Source organism: Echeneis naucrates, chromosome 1 (assembly GCF_900963305.1).
Source record: "Echeneis naucrates chromosome 1, fEcheNa1.1, whole genome shotgun sequence".
Lineage (NCBI taxonomy): Eukaryota > Metazoa > Chordata > Actinopteri > Carangiformes > Echeneidae > Echeneis > Echeneis naucrates.
The window spans coordinates 22,694,358-22,712,344 of record NC_042511.1 but is presented as its reverse complement, the minus strand read 5'-3'; the positions used below and the strand labels follow the sequence as shown (position 1 = coordinate 22,712,344).

At 40.1% G+C, this 17,987-nt stretch overlaps 2 protein-coding genes across 3 annotated transcripts; one reads left to right on the top strand and one right to left on the bottom strand.

Moving 5' to 3' along the window:
• Positions 1–537: 537 nt before the first annotated feature.
• Positions 538–16,083, bottom strand: gatb (glutamyl-tRNA(Gln) amidotransferase, subunit B). 2 transcript variants are annotated; one of them, XM_029505372.1, is made up of 14 exons: positions 15,941–16,083; positions 13,971–14,124; positions 13,759–13,872; positions 11,705–11,761; positions 8,997–9,195; positions 8,371–8,493; positions 8,127–8,240; positions 6,976–7,060; positions 6,311–6,355; positions 5,748–5,940; positions 5,383–5,516; positions 1,234–1,312; positions 970–1,104; positions 538–885 (listed from the first exon to the last, which is right to left on the bottom strand). In XM_029505372.1, the coding sequence occupies exons 1-14, from the start codon at positions 16,045–16,047 to the stop codon at positions 760–762; spliced, it is 1,665 nt and encodes a 554-aa protein (XP_029361232.1). In that variant the 5' UTR covers positions 16,048–16,083; the 3' UTR covers positions 538–759. The 2 variants fall into 2 exon arrangements, with proteins under 2 accessions (XP_029361232.1, XP_029361241.1); XM_029505381.1 differs by lacking the exons at positions 11,705–11,761; positions 13,759–13,872; positions 13,971–14,124.
• A 176-nt stretch (positions 16,084–16,259) lies between these two features.
• dctpp1 (dCTP pyrophosphatase 1) lies at positions 16,260–17,409 on the top strand. The gene has a single exon (XM_029510135.1). The coding sequence runs from the start codon at positions 16,356–16,358 to the stop codon at positions 16,860–16,862; it is 507 nt and encodes a 168-aa protein (XP_029365995.1). The 5' UTR covers positions 16,260–16,355; the 3' UTR covers positions 16,863–17,409.
• The last annotated feature ends 578 nt before the right edge of the window (positions 17,410–17,987 follow it).

Sequence of the window (17,987 nt, the reverse complement as noted above, 5' to 3'; positions counted from 1 at the left end):
TTAATTATTTTAGATAATGTTAAATATATAACAGTTGCAGAGGAGAAGAAATCCAGTGAAGAGGAGCTAGAGGGGTTTAAGGATCTTTAAACACTGAGGCAAATATAAACTACAAAGGATCTGCACCTTGCTGTCAGGGAGAAGTACCGGAAGCATAACAGGAAAAATAACATGAGCTCGGCCACAAGAGGGAGCTCCCTGATCATTCTCATGCCTGGATATTTGGGATGGGCAGGGTCTCTGCTACTTCTTGATAAGAGACCATCTGATATGTCAGCAGTTTCATCTGATGCCTGTGTGAGCCTCCGTTTGGTACATTGTCCTGTGTTGAAAGGTTTGTATGGATTTGCATGATTCAGGATTGTCACCCTTCTTTTCTTTGGGTCAGGACAATTTCATTTATTTTCATATTGTCTTGTTTGTTGTTAATTAAGTTGAGTGATAGTTTCATAAAATCCTTCTGGTCATCTTATCAAAACATATGTAGATACCCCATATTAGAATGAATTTATCCTGTTTTTTTTTTTTTAAATCAACCAAATAGCGGTTGAACGTCTCGTCTCAAAAGATTTATTATTTTCAGACACATAAATACAGAAAATACAGGCTGCTGCTTGGTGAAAATATTGTACAATATTTACATAATATCATCCTTACAGGAACTGGGGGTTCATCTCCTGCTTGACTGTTGATACTTTTATAATTTGCATGTACTGCGTGTTGCCATATAGAGCTACACCTTCAGTGCATAATGTGGCTTCATGAAGTCTTCTCCTGTAAAATTGTCCTCACCAGAACAGGATCAGCTCTCCCTTTTGTCTCCTTCTGAACCATGCCCATGAGTTTGTTCAGAACTTTCTTGTTCCCATTTTTGATAGCTTGAACCTATGGAGAGGCACAGAAGACAGTGAGCATCTCAAACAAACAAACAATATAATTGTGAGTGAGAAATCACATGTGAGCCCTCGCCTCATCAGGATGCGAGTCCACCACCTTCTGGCAGATGCTGTGCAGCTGTGCAGTGTCACTAACAAGCCCCAAGTCCTGCTCCTGGATGATCTGCAGGGCCGTCTTGCTTGATGACCTCCACATCTCCTGGAACACCTGCGAGTGGGGAGAAACCAGGAACTAGACGCAGGTGATATCTTGAAAACAAATGAATGCTGGCCGGAGTTGTGTGTAGTGAGTGACAGATAGAAGAGGATAATTGCACGGTCTGTGCAGTTGACTGACCTGCTTGGCAGCCGAGGAGGAAATGTGTCCTGCTTCCTGGAGGTCCAGCAGCTCGGCCAAGGCAGGCGGAGAGATTGGGCTGAAATCAGATGAAGGGCCAATTTATTTACATTCTAATGAACAGGAGAATTAATGATATAAATGGAGGCAATAGTCGATCAACATTTGTGATTTGACTGTAATGTGTTTTCAGTACACTTCTGGACAGACAGTCCATCTCCACTAAATCTCTGGACATGGCGGAGACACTGTGGAAAAAAAGATGAGAACTATCCATCTTTACAAACACAACTGAGTTTGACCGGTCGTGTTTGTGTAAAACAGATGACTCCAGCGGATACTCCTACAGTTTCCGGGGGAAAGGTTGAACGTGGAAAGATCTATTAATTTTACTAGAAATGGTCATTTCTTCAGGGTAAACAATGAATTATAGGGTTATATATGGGGTTGATCCTAATCTTCAAAAGAACTAGTAAAAATATTAAAAATAGTCAAAGCTAGCTACGTAGCTAAAACTATTGATGATGAAACAAATGAAATGGAAAGTATGAACACTAGATTGGGTGTGGACTTGTGCTAGATAAAACAAAATAAAACAAACAAACAAAAAAAGAGTGCACTAGTGTTTTCAAATGTGCGTGGTATTTATATAGACCAAGAGAACTACTGCATTCTTCATCATCTTGTTACCAGAAACTTTTCTACATATGTAAGGACAATTCTCAGGTAGTAGAAAGGCCCAAAAAAGCTCAAAAGTGATATTTGTCTTTTGTATTTTTTCTTGATACCAAAACTGCCAGGTTCTTCCTTACTGCTCCAATCGCTCCAAATGTTTCTCTAAGTACTTCTGTGAGTGAGTTTGCGCCTGTGTTGTCTACCCCGCCTGCAGCTTTTCACAGCCCTGCTGGCCGCTCTTTGTTTTTCTTTCACTCTCCTCATTTAAACTGCAGCAAACGCAACATTATGCAAAAATAAACACCAGCTTCTTTGCGGTTCACTCAAACACAAATGTTTCACATCTGTCTGTGAGCAGCAGATAAAGTGAAGCTTCCAGCATCTGTGCTGATGCCAGCCCATTATTTTTTCAGTGTCATTTAGTTTGCATTGACTTACTCCTTTAATTAAGTTTAATTAATAAGAAGTTTTTAATAGAATTACATTACTAATCAAAGTCAGACTTAAGACTTCACCGATGTGAAGTTTCTAAAGTTGGAATGACTTTCGATTTGAGTACAGATACGAATCACCTCAGGTGTATCTGACCACTAACACTGCAGTCTCTCTTTCGCTGCCATTTCAGGAAAATTGCTAAAATGAAATGAATTTTAATGTCCTCCATTGAAATCAGTGGTAGACGTCAACAAAGTAAATTTACTTAAGTACACTTTTAGAGGATCTGTATTTTACTTGAGTGACTGTTTTTTCCCCCCACTTTATTTTGGAAACTTTGTACTTTTACTCCACTCCATCGGAAAGGGAAATATCGTACTTTGACGCCACTGTATATCTATGAATTAGAGAATTCCATAAACTCCATTCATGCGCATCTCTTGTGTTCAAGCAGTGTTGCTGTAGCTGTCCCCGTTGAACTCGCAGGTAACATTCAAGTGGGAAAGTGAAAGTGATCAGCTACAGCTGTGCACTGCAAGTCATGTCTTCGGCAGGCAATGTTTAAGTTTAGATTTTATCACTGAGCCAAGAAGTTTATTCTACCTTATTTTATCTGGCATTTTTATTTTGAAGGGGTGGTTTTCTTTTAATAAAAAACAATATAATTGCAATGTTGGTCTTTTTGTCATTTTAAGTTTGTTTCTATAGAATTTGCTTCTTTTTCAAAATTTCAATTCATTTCAAATCAATTCATTCACTGCATTATCTTAGAGTCAGATTCTTTGAATGTAGTGAATGGACACCCTGCGCTGCAATGAAGTACTCCTGCCCTTTTACTCAAGTTATCGTTTAACTTTGCTACTTTCACTTTTATTGGACATAGATCTCTGACTCAAGTACTGGAGCTGTGTACTTTGTCCACCATGAATGAGTATTGAGTGTGATATTTAGCATTAGACTACGAGGAAACATGTTTTATTTTTTTCATAGCTTTCATAGAAAGATAGGCATCTTAATCTATTTTTAACCACGGCGCTATCTTTGCCTGACAAAAAAGAAAAGAAAAGGAACGAAGACTGTTCAAATGTTTTGGAACATTTACAAAATCCAACATGTTCCAGCTAACAGGCCTTCGCCAAAGAGAGGTTCAAATAACACTTTCCCAAAAATAGTGAATGCACTGATGTAATTGGATTTGTCCACACAGATTTTTCTTGGATGGGCTGTCAGGACCATCGCAGGTGCTTTGTCATTGACAGACATGACGGATTAGGGAATATCAGATGATTTATATAGCTGTTTCATGGTATGTGATGGTCTAAGCAGTATCTGTGAAGACTAACAATCTAATAATCTTTAATGTCAATCAACGGCAAATCGGTGGAATGCTCGATGGAAGAAAAATTGAATTATTTTATCTAACGGAGGTTGATGTGCTATCATTTTTAATTCAGAACCCGTACCCCAAATATAACGACATCATTATGAACACTAGGCAGCACAAAAGTTTTTCTTTTGAGGCAAATGCTCAGTAATTCAAAGTAAACCTTCTTTTTGAGCAATAGAGAAGGGAATTGGTTCACTAACACTGTTCTTGGCTCAGTAGGAGATGCTACTAAATTTATTTCTTTATTTTTTTTACATTTTATGTGAGTTTCTTATTATGGCTCTTGTTGCCCCTACTTCCATAGTGCAATGGAGAACCCCTGGTGATGTAATACAATAACAGCTACAATGGATATAATATTGAAACAGATGTTAACAGTAACTCTCATCAGCTGCTTTCTTCACAATAACCAGCTCACTCATTCATGTGGGTGTATGTCCAAGTCGTTACATCTTGTACTCTTTTTTTTTTTCATAAATGCAGAGCAAATACAAGCGGGAGAGAAGAAGGATGAGAGAAAGGTCAGTGATAGAGTTCAGTAAAACCTGAACTTATTTACACGTACATCTGCGTGGACTTCAGCATTGTGGCTGTAGTTAGCTTTGCTCCTGCAGTTCATGTTTGCAAGTGTAACACCCACACAGTCACACCCCATTATAAGTGAATTTTTATTTATTTAAATGTCTGACAATTTCACTCTGCTGATACACCACGCTGCAGCCAGAGCTTCCCCCACCACTGCAGTCTTCTCTGTACGTACTAAATGTTTGATATTAGTGATTAAACTTACTGATTTGACCCTTCTTGCTGCTGGAATTTTTTGGTGAACTCCCCTAGAGAGCGTTCTTCTTACACAAACTCTACCTCTACAACAATCTGCTATAAATGGGCCCAAAGTGTCTCAGATTTAAGTTTAGCCATGAACTACAAGGTATGGCACTGACCTACTGACACCAGATGCACATAATCGCTTGTAGATGGCAGATAATTTTGACGTGAGCTCTAAATTTCTCCTTTGAATTAATCCCTTGGAAGCAATAGATGGTGAGACATACTGCATCTGTAGAGTGAACAGTTTTCCTTGAAAAGTTATTCCGGGCCTCCATTACAGACAGTGAAGAGGTAAATGAATGAATTGAGAGAGAAAGACAAACAATAAGGTCCCCAAGCAAGAACTGGACCAGCTATATTGCAGTTCATGATATCCATCTTAACCTTGAACAGTTGTATTACTTATCACAGTAGAAGCGTTAAGGCTGGAAACTATTCTAAGTATCTCACGAGACAAAAAAGCATATGTTTGAGTAAGTTCAGAGGAAAATATCAGATGACCTCTTGACTATAAAGTTGAAAGCAGCTACAATAAAGCCCACTTCCCATGTGTACTATTAATTCTACTTGTTCTACTACTCCTCCTCACAGCTCAAAAATCACTGACTTTTAAGCACAACCATACAAAGTGAGAGAGTCAGTCATAAGGAACTCCAAGAGAAGGGGTCATGTGCCTGGGGCTCTGGCATCTAAGACCTGAGCATTGGCAACAGAATAGAACTACATTCATAAGCTGCATCGGCAAAAAAAATCTAACAAGCTAGATAAACAATACACACGATATTGACATTATAAAAGCAACATGAAAGGATTTGCCTCACCTTTGGCTCACACTCATGTCTTGTTGTTTGAGTTGACCCAGTAGCTCATTTGTCACCCAGCCAATCACTTTTCTTGGCTCCTTCTTGGTTGCCTTCATCACCGCCTCAAAATACTCCACCAGCCCTTCTTCATTCTGAAACAACACGCCAGGAATATCACATGCACACTATCTAATTAGGATCAAATAAGCCCAACAGAGGCTATCGGCGTTCAGCTGCCTCCTGGATTTAAGCAGATCTGCATCCACGCTGACTCTGCTTAGGCTTGATCAGATGGAAATTAAAAGAAGTGTGGAGGAAAAACAGATTCAGTAAGGGAATCAGCTCCTCTCTCACTGGTTGCACGCAGCCACTTATAAACTCACCACCAGAGTGAAGCTGTGCTCAGGCAGGATCCCGTATGTTTGAACCAGCCTGTCTCTTTTGACACTGGGTAGTTCTGGCAGCTCTTCTCTTATCTTCTGCACCACCACGGCCTGGCACGCATCAATGCCAGTGGGCAGCGATGCATCGTCCTCATACACAATCAGAGGGGGCAGGTTGGGCTCTGGCATGAATCTGAAGGGAGGGAAGGAAGGATTGGGGGGAGAATGCTTTATCAGCAACACAGATAGGGCAAGAGAAGAAAAGGTTCCCTTGTGATTAGATACTAATAGCCTTTTGATACCACACTTGTCACATTTCCCTTGTACCTCTAATCATTTGACTCCATCAGCCTCAAGCCTGTTCATCAATCACTTGTGAATGCAAGCAAGCTAGCAAACACACACACCAACACGTTTCAAATCTTGAGCCATATCCGTCACTCATCTTCATTCAGTCCCCATGGAGGACAAGATTGTCCTTTGACACCATAACTTTGTCAGTCAATAAAAACAACCTCCTGGGACATTAATGCTGGTAAAACAGACCACAAACTCATACTCACCTGTAGTCCTGGAGACCCTCTTTGTCCCTCATGGGCATGGTCTCCCTAGGAGAAGACATGCCAACATGCCAGATTATCAATTAAAATTGGCAATATTTGGGCATAAAACTGAAACAGTTACTAACTGGCACGACAGGAAATACAAGGCATTTTTCAGGATATTTCATAAATGAACTGAGAAAATAATTGGGTGTGAAACCTTCACCATTAAGAAAAGGACAATAAAAGGGGGAACATATCTGTAAACTGATATCTTTCAGTCTGCTCAGGTGCCTGCAAACTCAGTGCACTCAGATCTGAGGCCAGGTTCACAGGAGCTAGGAAAAAAAGCCAATCCATCAGCCAACACACACTATTTAGCACGCTTCACCATGTATCTCGGACATGCAAGGCCTCATGGGAGGGAGGCACAGCACCAGAGGATGATCAAGGCCTCAGCTGTGGGGGAGCTAGCTCATTCTGTGAACTCATAAGCCTGTAACTACCACATTGCTCATGGATAACGCAGGACGACGGCAGCATCCAAATGGCTCTATCTATCATCATTACCATGATGGTTGCTTCTTAGCAAAGATCGAGACTAATGAACCAGGCAGAGATCCCAGTCAGAGGGTTTTAGAATGGCTCAAATCTGGCACCACAGCCCTGTGCTTTCATCCTCTTACCCTGATTTGGAATCGTATGCCCGGGTCTCATTTTGTACCATCCCCCCTCTCTGCAGGACACTGATCTGTCTCTGAATCTCATAGTCTGATGATATAAGAGACAACATGGACATAAACACACAACTTAATTCAAAAACAATCGAACACACAAAGACAATTTTGTAGAAAAAGCCAAACATCTGCTCCTGTATACTCTCAGTTCTCGGGTCTCTGAGCGCTGTCGCGTTATAACTGTGATAAATTATGTTTTTCTGCATGACTTTTAAATACCAATTCAGCAGCAAAGTAAATATGATTTTACTTTATTGATAAATTACTCAAACAGAGCACACTGGTCTGTTAAATATGGCTTAAACACCTGCATATCAACGTGAAAAAAAAATTCTGGCTGAGGCTTTTTGATGACTTTTTAACTGAAGATCAATCAACAGCCAGTGAAGTTGGAGTTGACATAAAATCTATGTTTTCTTAAGTGAACAGCTGCGGGAAGCCAATTCACCATCACATGCTGCTATCACACAGCTAATTGTTTATGAATGGTTGTCAGTCTCGAGTTTATGCTTCACATGCCACTGTCAGTATTCACTATGCTTCCTATCATCGTTTTATTCAGAAATTCAGCTATCTTCTTTTCATTTCAACAAAATTTTTATTTTATTTTAATATATGAATTTTAACTTCACATTTAATTTCTGTGACACATTACATTCAAAATGTGTGAAAAACCTATGCACATCTTCCACATTGCCTTTTTTGCAAAACTAAATAAATAAATGTAATAGCATAAAAATAATAATATTTTCCTCTGAATTGTAGTACAAGTGTAAATCTATGGCATTGAATAAAAGGAAATAATCAACTAAAGTAAAATAGCATGCTGTTTTAAGTTATCTGACTAGCAATGTAGTTACCGGTCCCAGCGGCATTAATTATTGTTAGGTTTATTTAAGCACAGAGTGTTTGTTGCCTTTTACTACAAGCTTGACACGCAGGAAACAAATAATCTCACGCAATCAACTTTGGTCATTTTTTACATGTGACAAAGTGCAAACATCCAATCAAACATCAATCATCAAGTCTCTACCTGTGTGAGCAAAACGTGCAACAAGTTAAGCTCGACTATATGCCACCCCTACTAACTTTTTACCTACCTATAGCCCTGGCCACATAGCGGATGCTGTTGATGTTCTTCACCTCGGTTCTGACACCGAAAGGCTCACCTGGTCTGTGGACAGACACGTTAGCATCTACTCTCAGCTGGCCCTCTGAGGAGACAGAGGTAAGAAGAAGATGTACTCTGGGATGGAAAGACAGTGTGTTTGGAGTTGAAGGAGCTTAGAAACAGAGAGAACGAGAGAGAAACAGAGAAACGGGAACAGAGAGTGATTTCCATACCAGACATGTTGCCTTGACAGGTGCCCAGGGCCTGCAGGATGAGCTGAAGCTCTCTCACAGCAGCAGCAGCCTCCTCTCCACAGCTCATGTCTGGCTCCATCACCAGCTCCATTAGACCTACACCTGATAGATATGAAGACAGCTGTGTTTTACAACTCTAGGGTATCCATGCCATGAAGCTTTGTGACATTGTCTGACTTTTTTTTTTTATTTTAAAATGAAAAAATATACAGTTTGAGGTTTAACAATGTCATAGAAGGTTTTAGACCATTTACTCAAACTAAAGTAAATATTGCATTTGTTAAGGACTATTTTCTCCTTTGAATTGAGCATTTCTGGCTGCAGAATGACTTATTGTTGACTGAAAACCAATGAAAAAACAGTGGCTGTGCTCATAGAAACGGTGTGTCATGCAGTGCGAGGCTGAAACTTATTTATGTGATTTTCTGAGAATAGTGGCTATCTAAGGCACAACGGAATGAGCTACATCAGATTTTAGCAACAGAGACAATCCACACTAGAACAATGATTTTATGATTGCTTTTAGTCTTCTCATGGGATTTGTTGCCAACATAAAATAACAGCAGCAGCATTGTTTAATCTTCAGACACAGTAGCTGATGTTACCTGCTCTGTTGAGGTCTATGAGTGTTTGGCTGTGGGTGTCATCGTGGAGACTCTTGCCACTGTCTTGCTCCAACTGAATTTGTTTGATGTGAACACTTTTTCTGATCACTTGGCTCATCTTTTTTCCACCAAGGAGGCTGTAAGTCAGTATGCCCTCCACAGCAATGGGCTGCCGGTGCTGAGTAATCTGGTATCCAGCCTGATGGGAGAAAATACAGCACAATGAAAGTCTGTCCGGCAAGGCAGTGTAGTAAAGAGAAGATCCAAAACTGAAAAACATCTGGTTGGTCTCTCTAACTGTTTCTCAGTAAGAAATTGAACCTTTTACTGAGTGCACCTTACTGTCTGATTGTGTTGGTATAGGAACACAAATTTGCCACTGTTTACTTAATTTTACTCCCCATCAAACTAGGAAAGAAAACAGACCCATCACTTAGTAACAGTAACATGATGCTGTGGTAGAAACTGAAAGTCCCAACCAGTACACATTTTCAATTCTGAATTAAAGTGGCAAGCAGGGGGTGGTGGTTATGGTCACTTGACAATATTGGCTGAGTGGCACTATGTCTTCGAACTAAGATAGATAGCTAATAGTGGTATTGCTTCCACTGCTGGGGACTGGTCTGAGTGAGCAGAGAAATTAGGTTTAGATGCTGAACTTGCAACATTTCTTTCTAGATTGGTACATCAATAACTGTTAAAGCAAATCAACACTATCATATGTTATATGCTTCATGATCTTTATTGTACATCAGATGTGCACAGCAATGTTTTCTGCATTTCCGTTTAAACATTGGCTCTTGCTACATTAACATGCTAAATACAATGTTGGCATACAGCGCAGTTGTCTAATTTCTCAGTTAAACTTCTCTTTGATGTCACCAGTTAATAGGTCAGTAAGATTGTTAATATCTTAAACTACATTCATTCAGTTTATTACCCGGATTTAATTGCTTATTTGACATGGCAGAATGGAATAATGCTTCATCTTGTGCAACCAACACATTCTTTTTAGATTGAAATGCTTCAAATTATATCTCCTGCAATTGTTCTGTTAAATCCCAGCATTGGAGCAAAATAACGCTGACGATGAGCCTGCTGTTGGTGTCGCGGGTCCACAAGAAGGTGAAGCAGGCAGCATCAATTAAACCCCACACGGGCTAATTGGCTGAGCCGTCATTATAATGCAGAGAGAGTGCTGCCATTTCACTCACGGATTTTTCTCACAAAAGCATAAGGATAAATATTTTATCTGCCTCTCTATTCCTAGAAGAATCTGCTGCCCAGAGTATTAATTGCCCACGTTACTATGGCAACCACATCACAGGAACTAAACATTAATCATACTTATGCTAAAGAGAGTGAGGATGTGAGAGCAGAGATTGGGGGGCTTTTAGTCACTGGCTTTCTGTATGGGGTGCTTGATCAACATAATCAATCACATCCACACCTCCTCCTTTTAAAACAAATGGGAGAAAAAAAAAAATGAAAGTGCCAGGGATTTTCTTTTTCAATTTCTGCTCTTCTTGGTGGATTCAATCTTTAAATCTGCTGGATTTTGTGAACATTGCTGCAGCTTATTGGAAATCGCCTATTTCTTACTTAATCTTTTCAAGAGTTTTGTGCCTGCCGTTGAAAATTCGATTCTCAGCCAGCTGAAGCATGAACATTTCATCGTGTATATTCAGCAGAATGTTTAAGTTAAGATGGCTTGCATTTCCTGCATAATAAATCAGCTACATAATGAAGGATGGCAAAGGCTACTCTGCTGTTAATAAGATCCTTGTAGACACATTAGGTTTCCCCATTTACACCCTGACTGCAGGATGAGCTCTAATGAGCAGAACACCTTTTTATATTCAGCAACAGATGCATGTCCACTCTCCCACTACACATATGGCAGACACACATGCACACACTTCATATGCACAAATCCATTTCTGTGCTGTGAGCTGCTGAGTCATTTCCTGACTCATTTCAAAGTCACCAAACAAACAAGCCTCTCTGTCGTGTTGCTCCTTGCGTCTGCCCACTGAAGTTCTCCTGAGCTAACCACGTCACACACACACATTTACTGCACTCATTAAAAACATGTCAAGGCTTAAACAGTCAAGAAGCCATTTCTGTTTATTTACGAACTTAATATCTCAAGGAAATGAATGATTTATTAATTAATTAATTATTTGTTTTTGTTGGTAGATTAGTGTGGGGCTACTGCGGCATGTTATTAAAGGGCTGTTATATATGTGCCTTGTCTGTCATTTAATTTCAAAGAATGAATGCTGTTTGGACAGCAGCATTAATCATTTAATGAGCAACTGTGGTGTTTTACAAAATGCAATCAGGGATTTCTACTGGAAAATATCAATAATGTAAAATGCAATTTATAAAAGTATTTTTCAAGTGCGGCATAATTTCTCCCCCAGTCCTGCTCTTGGTTTGGTTTTACGAGCATAGATTACACTCAAACTTTAGATTGAATGTGAAAAATATCCCATTATCTGCATAATTAAAGCAACTTTGACTTCAGCTTATCAAGCCATTTCACACATCACTCTTTTGAGACGGCTCATGAGCCAGGAGCACAACTGGCAGCAGGTATTATGCACAGTGAATTTAAAACACAAGTAAAGGTTTCAGGCTCAAGCTGCTGACAGGGGTTGTGTGTGAAATTTAACATCAAAACAAAGACTGTAATCGGGTATTACCGTCCCACTGTGTGTGTCTACTGTTGAGAATGAATCCAAAAGAGGTGATGCAATCTTCTGTAAACACACAAGAGAGCAAGACGAACTGAACGGTAATCTTTGTGCTTTCTGGAGGGGATTTTAGTGAATTTTCATGATACGAAGAAATTTCTAGGGAGATAATGTATCCCTACCAAGGTGATTCTATGCTGCTGCCACTTTGTGATAACCAGGAAGCTGGCGAAATATTACATGGGAAAAGAAAGTATCTGTCATCTAATATTTATCAAGTTCTACAGAAAATGGCTGTGTGCCAAGCCTTATCAGTAACATTTTCACAATGGGCTCAAGTAATCTTAGAAATTAAGCAGAAATATCAAAGATAGAATTTATTTGACTTTAACACAATAAGAGAAAATTCTGTAATAAAAATAATAGTTGAAGCTCTTATTCAATATGTTACTGACACTTGTGAGGCCTCAATAAAATAAAACCAAAGGGAAGGAAAAGATGTCTCCTGAGTTGTTCAGTCCATAATTGCATCCCGATTACCTTGCCTATGTAGCTCTGTTAATGTAATATTTCACAAGGCCGAGACAGACTGAAAATTTTAAATGTAAAATTCTCGTACACCTTTGTTCTGAGAAGTTGTGGATTCATTACAAAAGGTCTCTGTAGGGCATGTCACTGTAGAGTTCCCATGACATTTTGCCTTTTCCATCTAACCCTTAAAATGTCACTAATAATGGCAGTAAAATCACCCTGGGGCTCTGAGGGTTAGTGGAACCTTGCCATGCAAAAACTTCATTACACAGAGAAAAACGAACATCACTTGCTCAAGACTGTTAAATGGAAATATCAAAGTTGAAGAGAGGGGTTTTGGATATCTCTGTCACCACCCCATTGGACTGCTTTTCAGCTTATATGGTGTGCCATGGTGTTTCAGACATTTAACACCACATGCCCATGTCGTGACCACTGGATTGCTATGTAACCTCTCAAATATCCAAAATTGACCGATCTACAACCATGACTTTTTAACAGCAGAGAGGAATTTACTGGGGAGAAGTGTTGTTAACAAATTAGTTTTTTAAGTTAGTATGACAAATGTCTTAGTAAAAAGTTGGTTACTTGCATGTCCAGCAGTTACACAGAAAGATTATTGTTTATTTAGAGCAGTTTTCAGCCATTCGATGAATTGAAGTCCAATATTTGTTTGCTTTTTACTCAATTTCTCTCCTGCTACTCCTGAAGGAAATATAGCAGCTTAAGGCTCCATTGCGTTCACCATATAGTCTGTAATTTTGTCTCGTCTCTTTGGTGCTGAGCAGCTAGTGTACAATGGGTTTTTAGACACTGGACAAAGTCAGCAGCAAGCTGGGGGATGTAATCAAGCATTAGCAGCTAAAGAGCCAGAAATTTCCCACAGGAGAAGGTGGAAATGAAAACAAATCTTAAAGGAGAGAAAGCATTAGACTTTCATTCATCAGGTGGACACGAACAAGACTCAAATCAATGCTAAAACAATATCAATGGTAACTACTAAAGACCAGAGTCATCTTGACGATTAATTCTAGTTTACTAATTAGTTTTCATGTTTCCTAATTAGATTTTTAAAAAAGCAATCAATCTAGAAACATAAACAATCGTGTGTTGAGTTAACACCAATTAACAGTTGTCAGGACTCCAATAATGATTAAATTATGTGAACTATGAATAAATGAAAGCTATCCCCAAATTACCAGCAAAGGCATGGACAGGGATATGAGGAAATGAGCTGGTGAGTTAAAAAAAAAAAAACTCTGGTAATTTTCTTTCATAGCTTTCAGTATCACTCTGGATGTATGGGAAATAGCATTTTTGCTGATTCAACAGAACTTGCTTGCCACTTAAATAAAAGCTTGTGCCTGGGAGCGTCGAAGCTGGAGGCATATGAGGATAACTTATGTCAACCTAAAATGAATAATGCTGTAGGATTCATAAGGCATTAGCCTCTGTACTCTGCTGCTTGTCGAATAAGGTCCCTTGATGATGCAGAGGAAGCAACAACAGAGGTCAGGGAGTAAAAAACTCACAGGGAGATCAGCGTAGAAGTAATGCTTCCTGTCAAAAAAGGACTTCCTGTTTATAGTGCAGTTCAGTGCCAGTCCTGTCATCACTGCTGCCTCAACACATCGTCTGTTGAGGACCTAGAGACACAGATGGACATTAACTGATCACCTGCCAAAAAGGGGATCAAAAAAGGCAAAAGTTTATCTGTGTCTGCATTTAACTAAACATCACTTACAGGTAATGTGCCAGGTAAGGATCCATCAAAGAAGGACACCAGGGAGTTTGGAGGCGCAGAGAAATTAACTGGTGAGCCAGAAAACAGTTTGGTGTTCGAGTTAATCTGGGCATGGATCTCCAAGCCGACCACCCCAACCAGCTGCTGGGGAGCACTAAGGCAGAGAGGAGCAACATAAAAAACCTTGTACTATACATGGAATCTGAGGAAAATAAAACAAATTGGAAAAGCAGCTGTGCACCTGGCAAGAAAAATGTATTTCTTTGCTTCTGTCTGGCTGACAGGTCTATATTAAAATGAACTTTGTGTTGATCTCCTATGAAAATCAATTCTCAACAGCATGTAGTGTGCTCATGCTACTGTACAAGATATGCAGACCAAAAAAAACCTTGGCTTTACACTGTGCTTTTAATTAATCGCGAACGCCATACAAAGTGGAAATAGGAGATAAGTACTTTCTTGAAACATTTTCCAATGGTGTGTGTGTGTGTGTGTGTATGTATGTGTTTGTATATATAGATATATGGATATAGGCTGATATTATAATAATATACAATATATATATAATATCTGGCTTCAGAATAGAGTCGGGTACCAACTTATTTGCACATGAAGATTAATTGGAGGGAACTGTCTGACAAACTAACACTTTCAATATCAGAGTCATGGTCATCTCAAGCAGGCAGATAAAACTTGTGGGAAGACCCTATGGTAGAGTATTTGCTGCAAAACCCTGCTTAAGTGAGGCATTAATGTGCTTGGGAAAATGAAAAAAATGTAAGCGAAGACAGCTTTTGAATGGTCTTGATTTCGTTTTCATGGTTTGAGTTTCTGGGAAAAACACTTAAAGCGCTCTGTTGGTTTTGAACCCAAGGAACACTTTCATAAGACTGGGGTAACTTCCTCCCATCAGACTACAGCCAGTGTTGCTGGGGATTTGGGGATTTTGTGACTTTAGATTCTGAAAACTTAAAACTGAAAGTCATAACTGCAAGGAAAAAAGACGCCAACAGCTAAGTTATAGAAAAGAAAGTTACAGGAGGACTTGTCATGTCCTTATATGTCCTTAAGAGACGCAGTGTTGTCAGTGTTAAGTGTTACTGTCAGGCCCATGAATACTGTGCATAGCAATGAAAGCATTTATTATAGCAGGAAATGGAACTACAATGTTTAAGTTAGCAAATTGTAAGTTGAACGAGCACATTACTAGAATATAAGAAGCTGTAGAAAATGTATACATCCAAATATTAAAATACAGGATATGGCTATAATAAAAGGAGCTATAAGAATTATTATAAGGGAACACCAGAGTGAGGAAGAGAAAGAAAAGAAAGCCTGGAACAGCGAAGTATTTCTACTTGTCAATAAATATATCTGATGCTCTTCTTATGTCCGTTTACTGGCTGTTCATAGGTTTTAATCTGATCCTACAGCAACCATCTTCTGAGCTGAGCCCAAAGGGAGCTGGATAGCTCAGTGTTCATGATAAAGATCCCTGAGGACATCTCCCTTATCATAACAAACACATGTTGAAATAAGGATGGAGGCTCTGACAAAAAGCTGTTACCCAGCTCCGTTAAACAAAGGAGAGCCCTTTTTAATGGTCATTTAATGAAGTGGAGGGCCTGGTGTTTAATTCCATTTAATCCAGGTTTACCACTTGGTGTCAAACTCTCCGGTAGGCTGACGTTATTCTGAGGTGTTACATGATGACGTAGGTAAGTGACAAAAAAAAAAAAAAAACATGGGGTGAAAAAGACGAACTTCAGGAGATTTGTTAACAATTCCCTTTAACTGTTCTTTGGTTTTGAAACTTAGCAGACCTTTAACATGATTATATACAACATTACAGGGCAGGAAAAGACAAAAAAGAAACCTTATGCAAAAAAGATAACATTTTGACAACTGCTTCATACAAGTGAGTAAGTCAGATCAATGACATAACTTCTTGCTCGGCAGCAGCCGCTTACCTTTTCAGTCTGGAGTGTTGTTGACTGTGCCATCGTGAACTTGTTGTACAGATTCGTCCGATGACACACAAAGCCTTCGGACACAATACCGATATTTGTTTATTCATGTTGTGTAGCAGCTCACTCGCGACGTTAAAGGGGGGCGCCATGTTGACTGTGACGTATCACGTAAACACGCAGCGGGAGCTGTAGTCTTGTTTTTTGACGTTTACTAGGCGCGTCTGTGGCCATCTCTAAGGTAGAACTACAACACCCAGCACCGCCGGGTTTCCGGTTTCCCATATAATCTGTGTCATTTCCTGCATGTGGGAGAACTGGCGGGATTATTCACATGGTTCCTGAGCAGCGGGTTGTTGACTAACTCTAACTCTGAAAACGTGTTTTTTCGCGGCGCCGCTGGGTGAAGAAAGACAACATGATGGCGACAAACGGGAAAGACGACTGTGGACTGTACGGGGACGTGTCGTCAGTGTCTGCAGACGGGCCAGCCGAGGAGGCAACGGCCGGACCGAAGCTGCAGAACGGAGGGACAGTCCACCGAGGCGGGTTCACCTTCAGCCCGGAGCCCTCCTTTGAGGATGTCAGGAGGATGCAGGCCCAGTTCACGGACGAGCGGGACTGGAACCAGTTCCACCAGCCCCGCAACCTATTCCTGGCCATGGTCGGGGAGGTGGGCGAGGTGGCCGAGCTCTTCCAGTGGCGGGGCGAGGTCGCCGAGGGTCTGCCTGACTGGACCGAGTCGGAGCGGGAGCAGCTGGCGCACGAACTCAGCGACGTGCTGATCTACCTGGTGGAGCTCGCAGAGAAGTGTCACGTCGACCTTCCCCAGGCGGTGCTCCGGAAAATGGCCCTGAACAGACTGAAGTACCCCGCCAGCAAGGTGCAGGGATCGGCCAAAAAGTACACCGAATACAAGGACTGAATGTGGACGAGGAGAGGAGATGGTGACTGGTGCTGTCATCTTCACCAGTAACTTTCTGCAGTGTGTCCATGGCCCAGTACTGAACCTTTTTGTCGCTTGGTTTTTGTTTTCTGGGTTGACTTAATTCTATGTACATGCTCTTAACGTTTGTGAGAGGGTTTTTTTTTTTAAATGCACATTTGTCGGCCTAGTTGCCTGCACATGCAAAGCCACATTCAGCAGGCAAGGCACTTTAGAGAAATGCTGGCTTTTATTGAACTCAACTTTTAAAATCCCGTTGTAAGCTTGCCCCTTAACGGCATGCCATACCAGCTGTAGAGAAAATATTACAGTGCAGAGCAGTGCCACTTACTACAGAGAAGATACTTTAGAGGATTTTTACCCTGGCTCCTGTATTACAAAGTTGGATAATGGAAACTTAAGTACATGATTATCCCTGGCATGGAGAAAAAAAGAAAATATTGTTTGACTTATTGTTTTATTGCAATGTCCAATCAGAGTTTGCTATTATTAGCTCATTCACATCACAACTGTCATGTTTTTTTTTTCTGGGTAAAGTAAACATTTCTTGAAATCTTACCTGTGTATTTTTCACTCATTTATCATCTTGGTATGAGGCGTTGGTACTGGTGAGGGCTGTTTATGCCCCATTCACCTGCAAGTTCATTAGAGGGGTGTGTTAGCCCTGTGCAATTATTTCAAATACAACCAAAATCCAAATATGGCCTAGAGCTCTAATTTGTAGGGAAAGATCAAATTTGTCGCAATGTTCTGTATTGATATAACCATGAGCATTGTGCTACAGTGGCATCCCAGCCTGAAGACTGTTCTGCAGATTTAAAGTAAGCCATATTTTAGGGCAAATGAAATGTAACAATCTCAACTAAAATTTCAGTCGCAGCCTAAGTGCACCCTGAGTGTGTATGTGTCTCTCATGTCCTACTTACCTTTAGACAAGTCTTTCAACAAATATTTGAAATTAAAACATGGGTGTGTATGGGAGGGTGAGAGACAGCAGCAGTAAGATTTAGAAATTGAAATTTATTTTTTTAATTTAATTTTAAAGTTCTTTTGAGAGAAACTTCTCAGTTTTCAGTTTGCATCTTGGAATTCATTTAACTATCA

Bases quoted from the DNA above. Each gene is read 5' to 3' on its own strand.
- gatb (XM_029505372.1), bottom strand. From the start codon at position 16,047: ATGAATAAACAAATATCGGTATTGTGTCCGAAGGCTTTGTGTGTCATC. The intron at 8,241-8,370 runs GTATGGAAATCA...CTGTCTCCTCAG, and splicing joins CTGTCAAGGCAACATGTCTG to AGGGCCAGCTGAGAGTAGAT. The intron at 7,061-8,126 runs GTAGGTAAAAAG...TTATATCATCAG, and splicing joins CTATGTGGCCAGGGCTATAG to ACTATGAGATTCAGAGACAG.
- dctpp1 (XM_029510135.1), top strand. From the start codon at position 16,356: ATGATGGCGACAAACGGGAAAGACGACTGTGGACTGTACGGGGACGTG.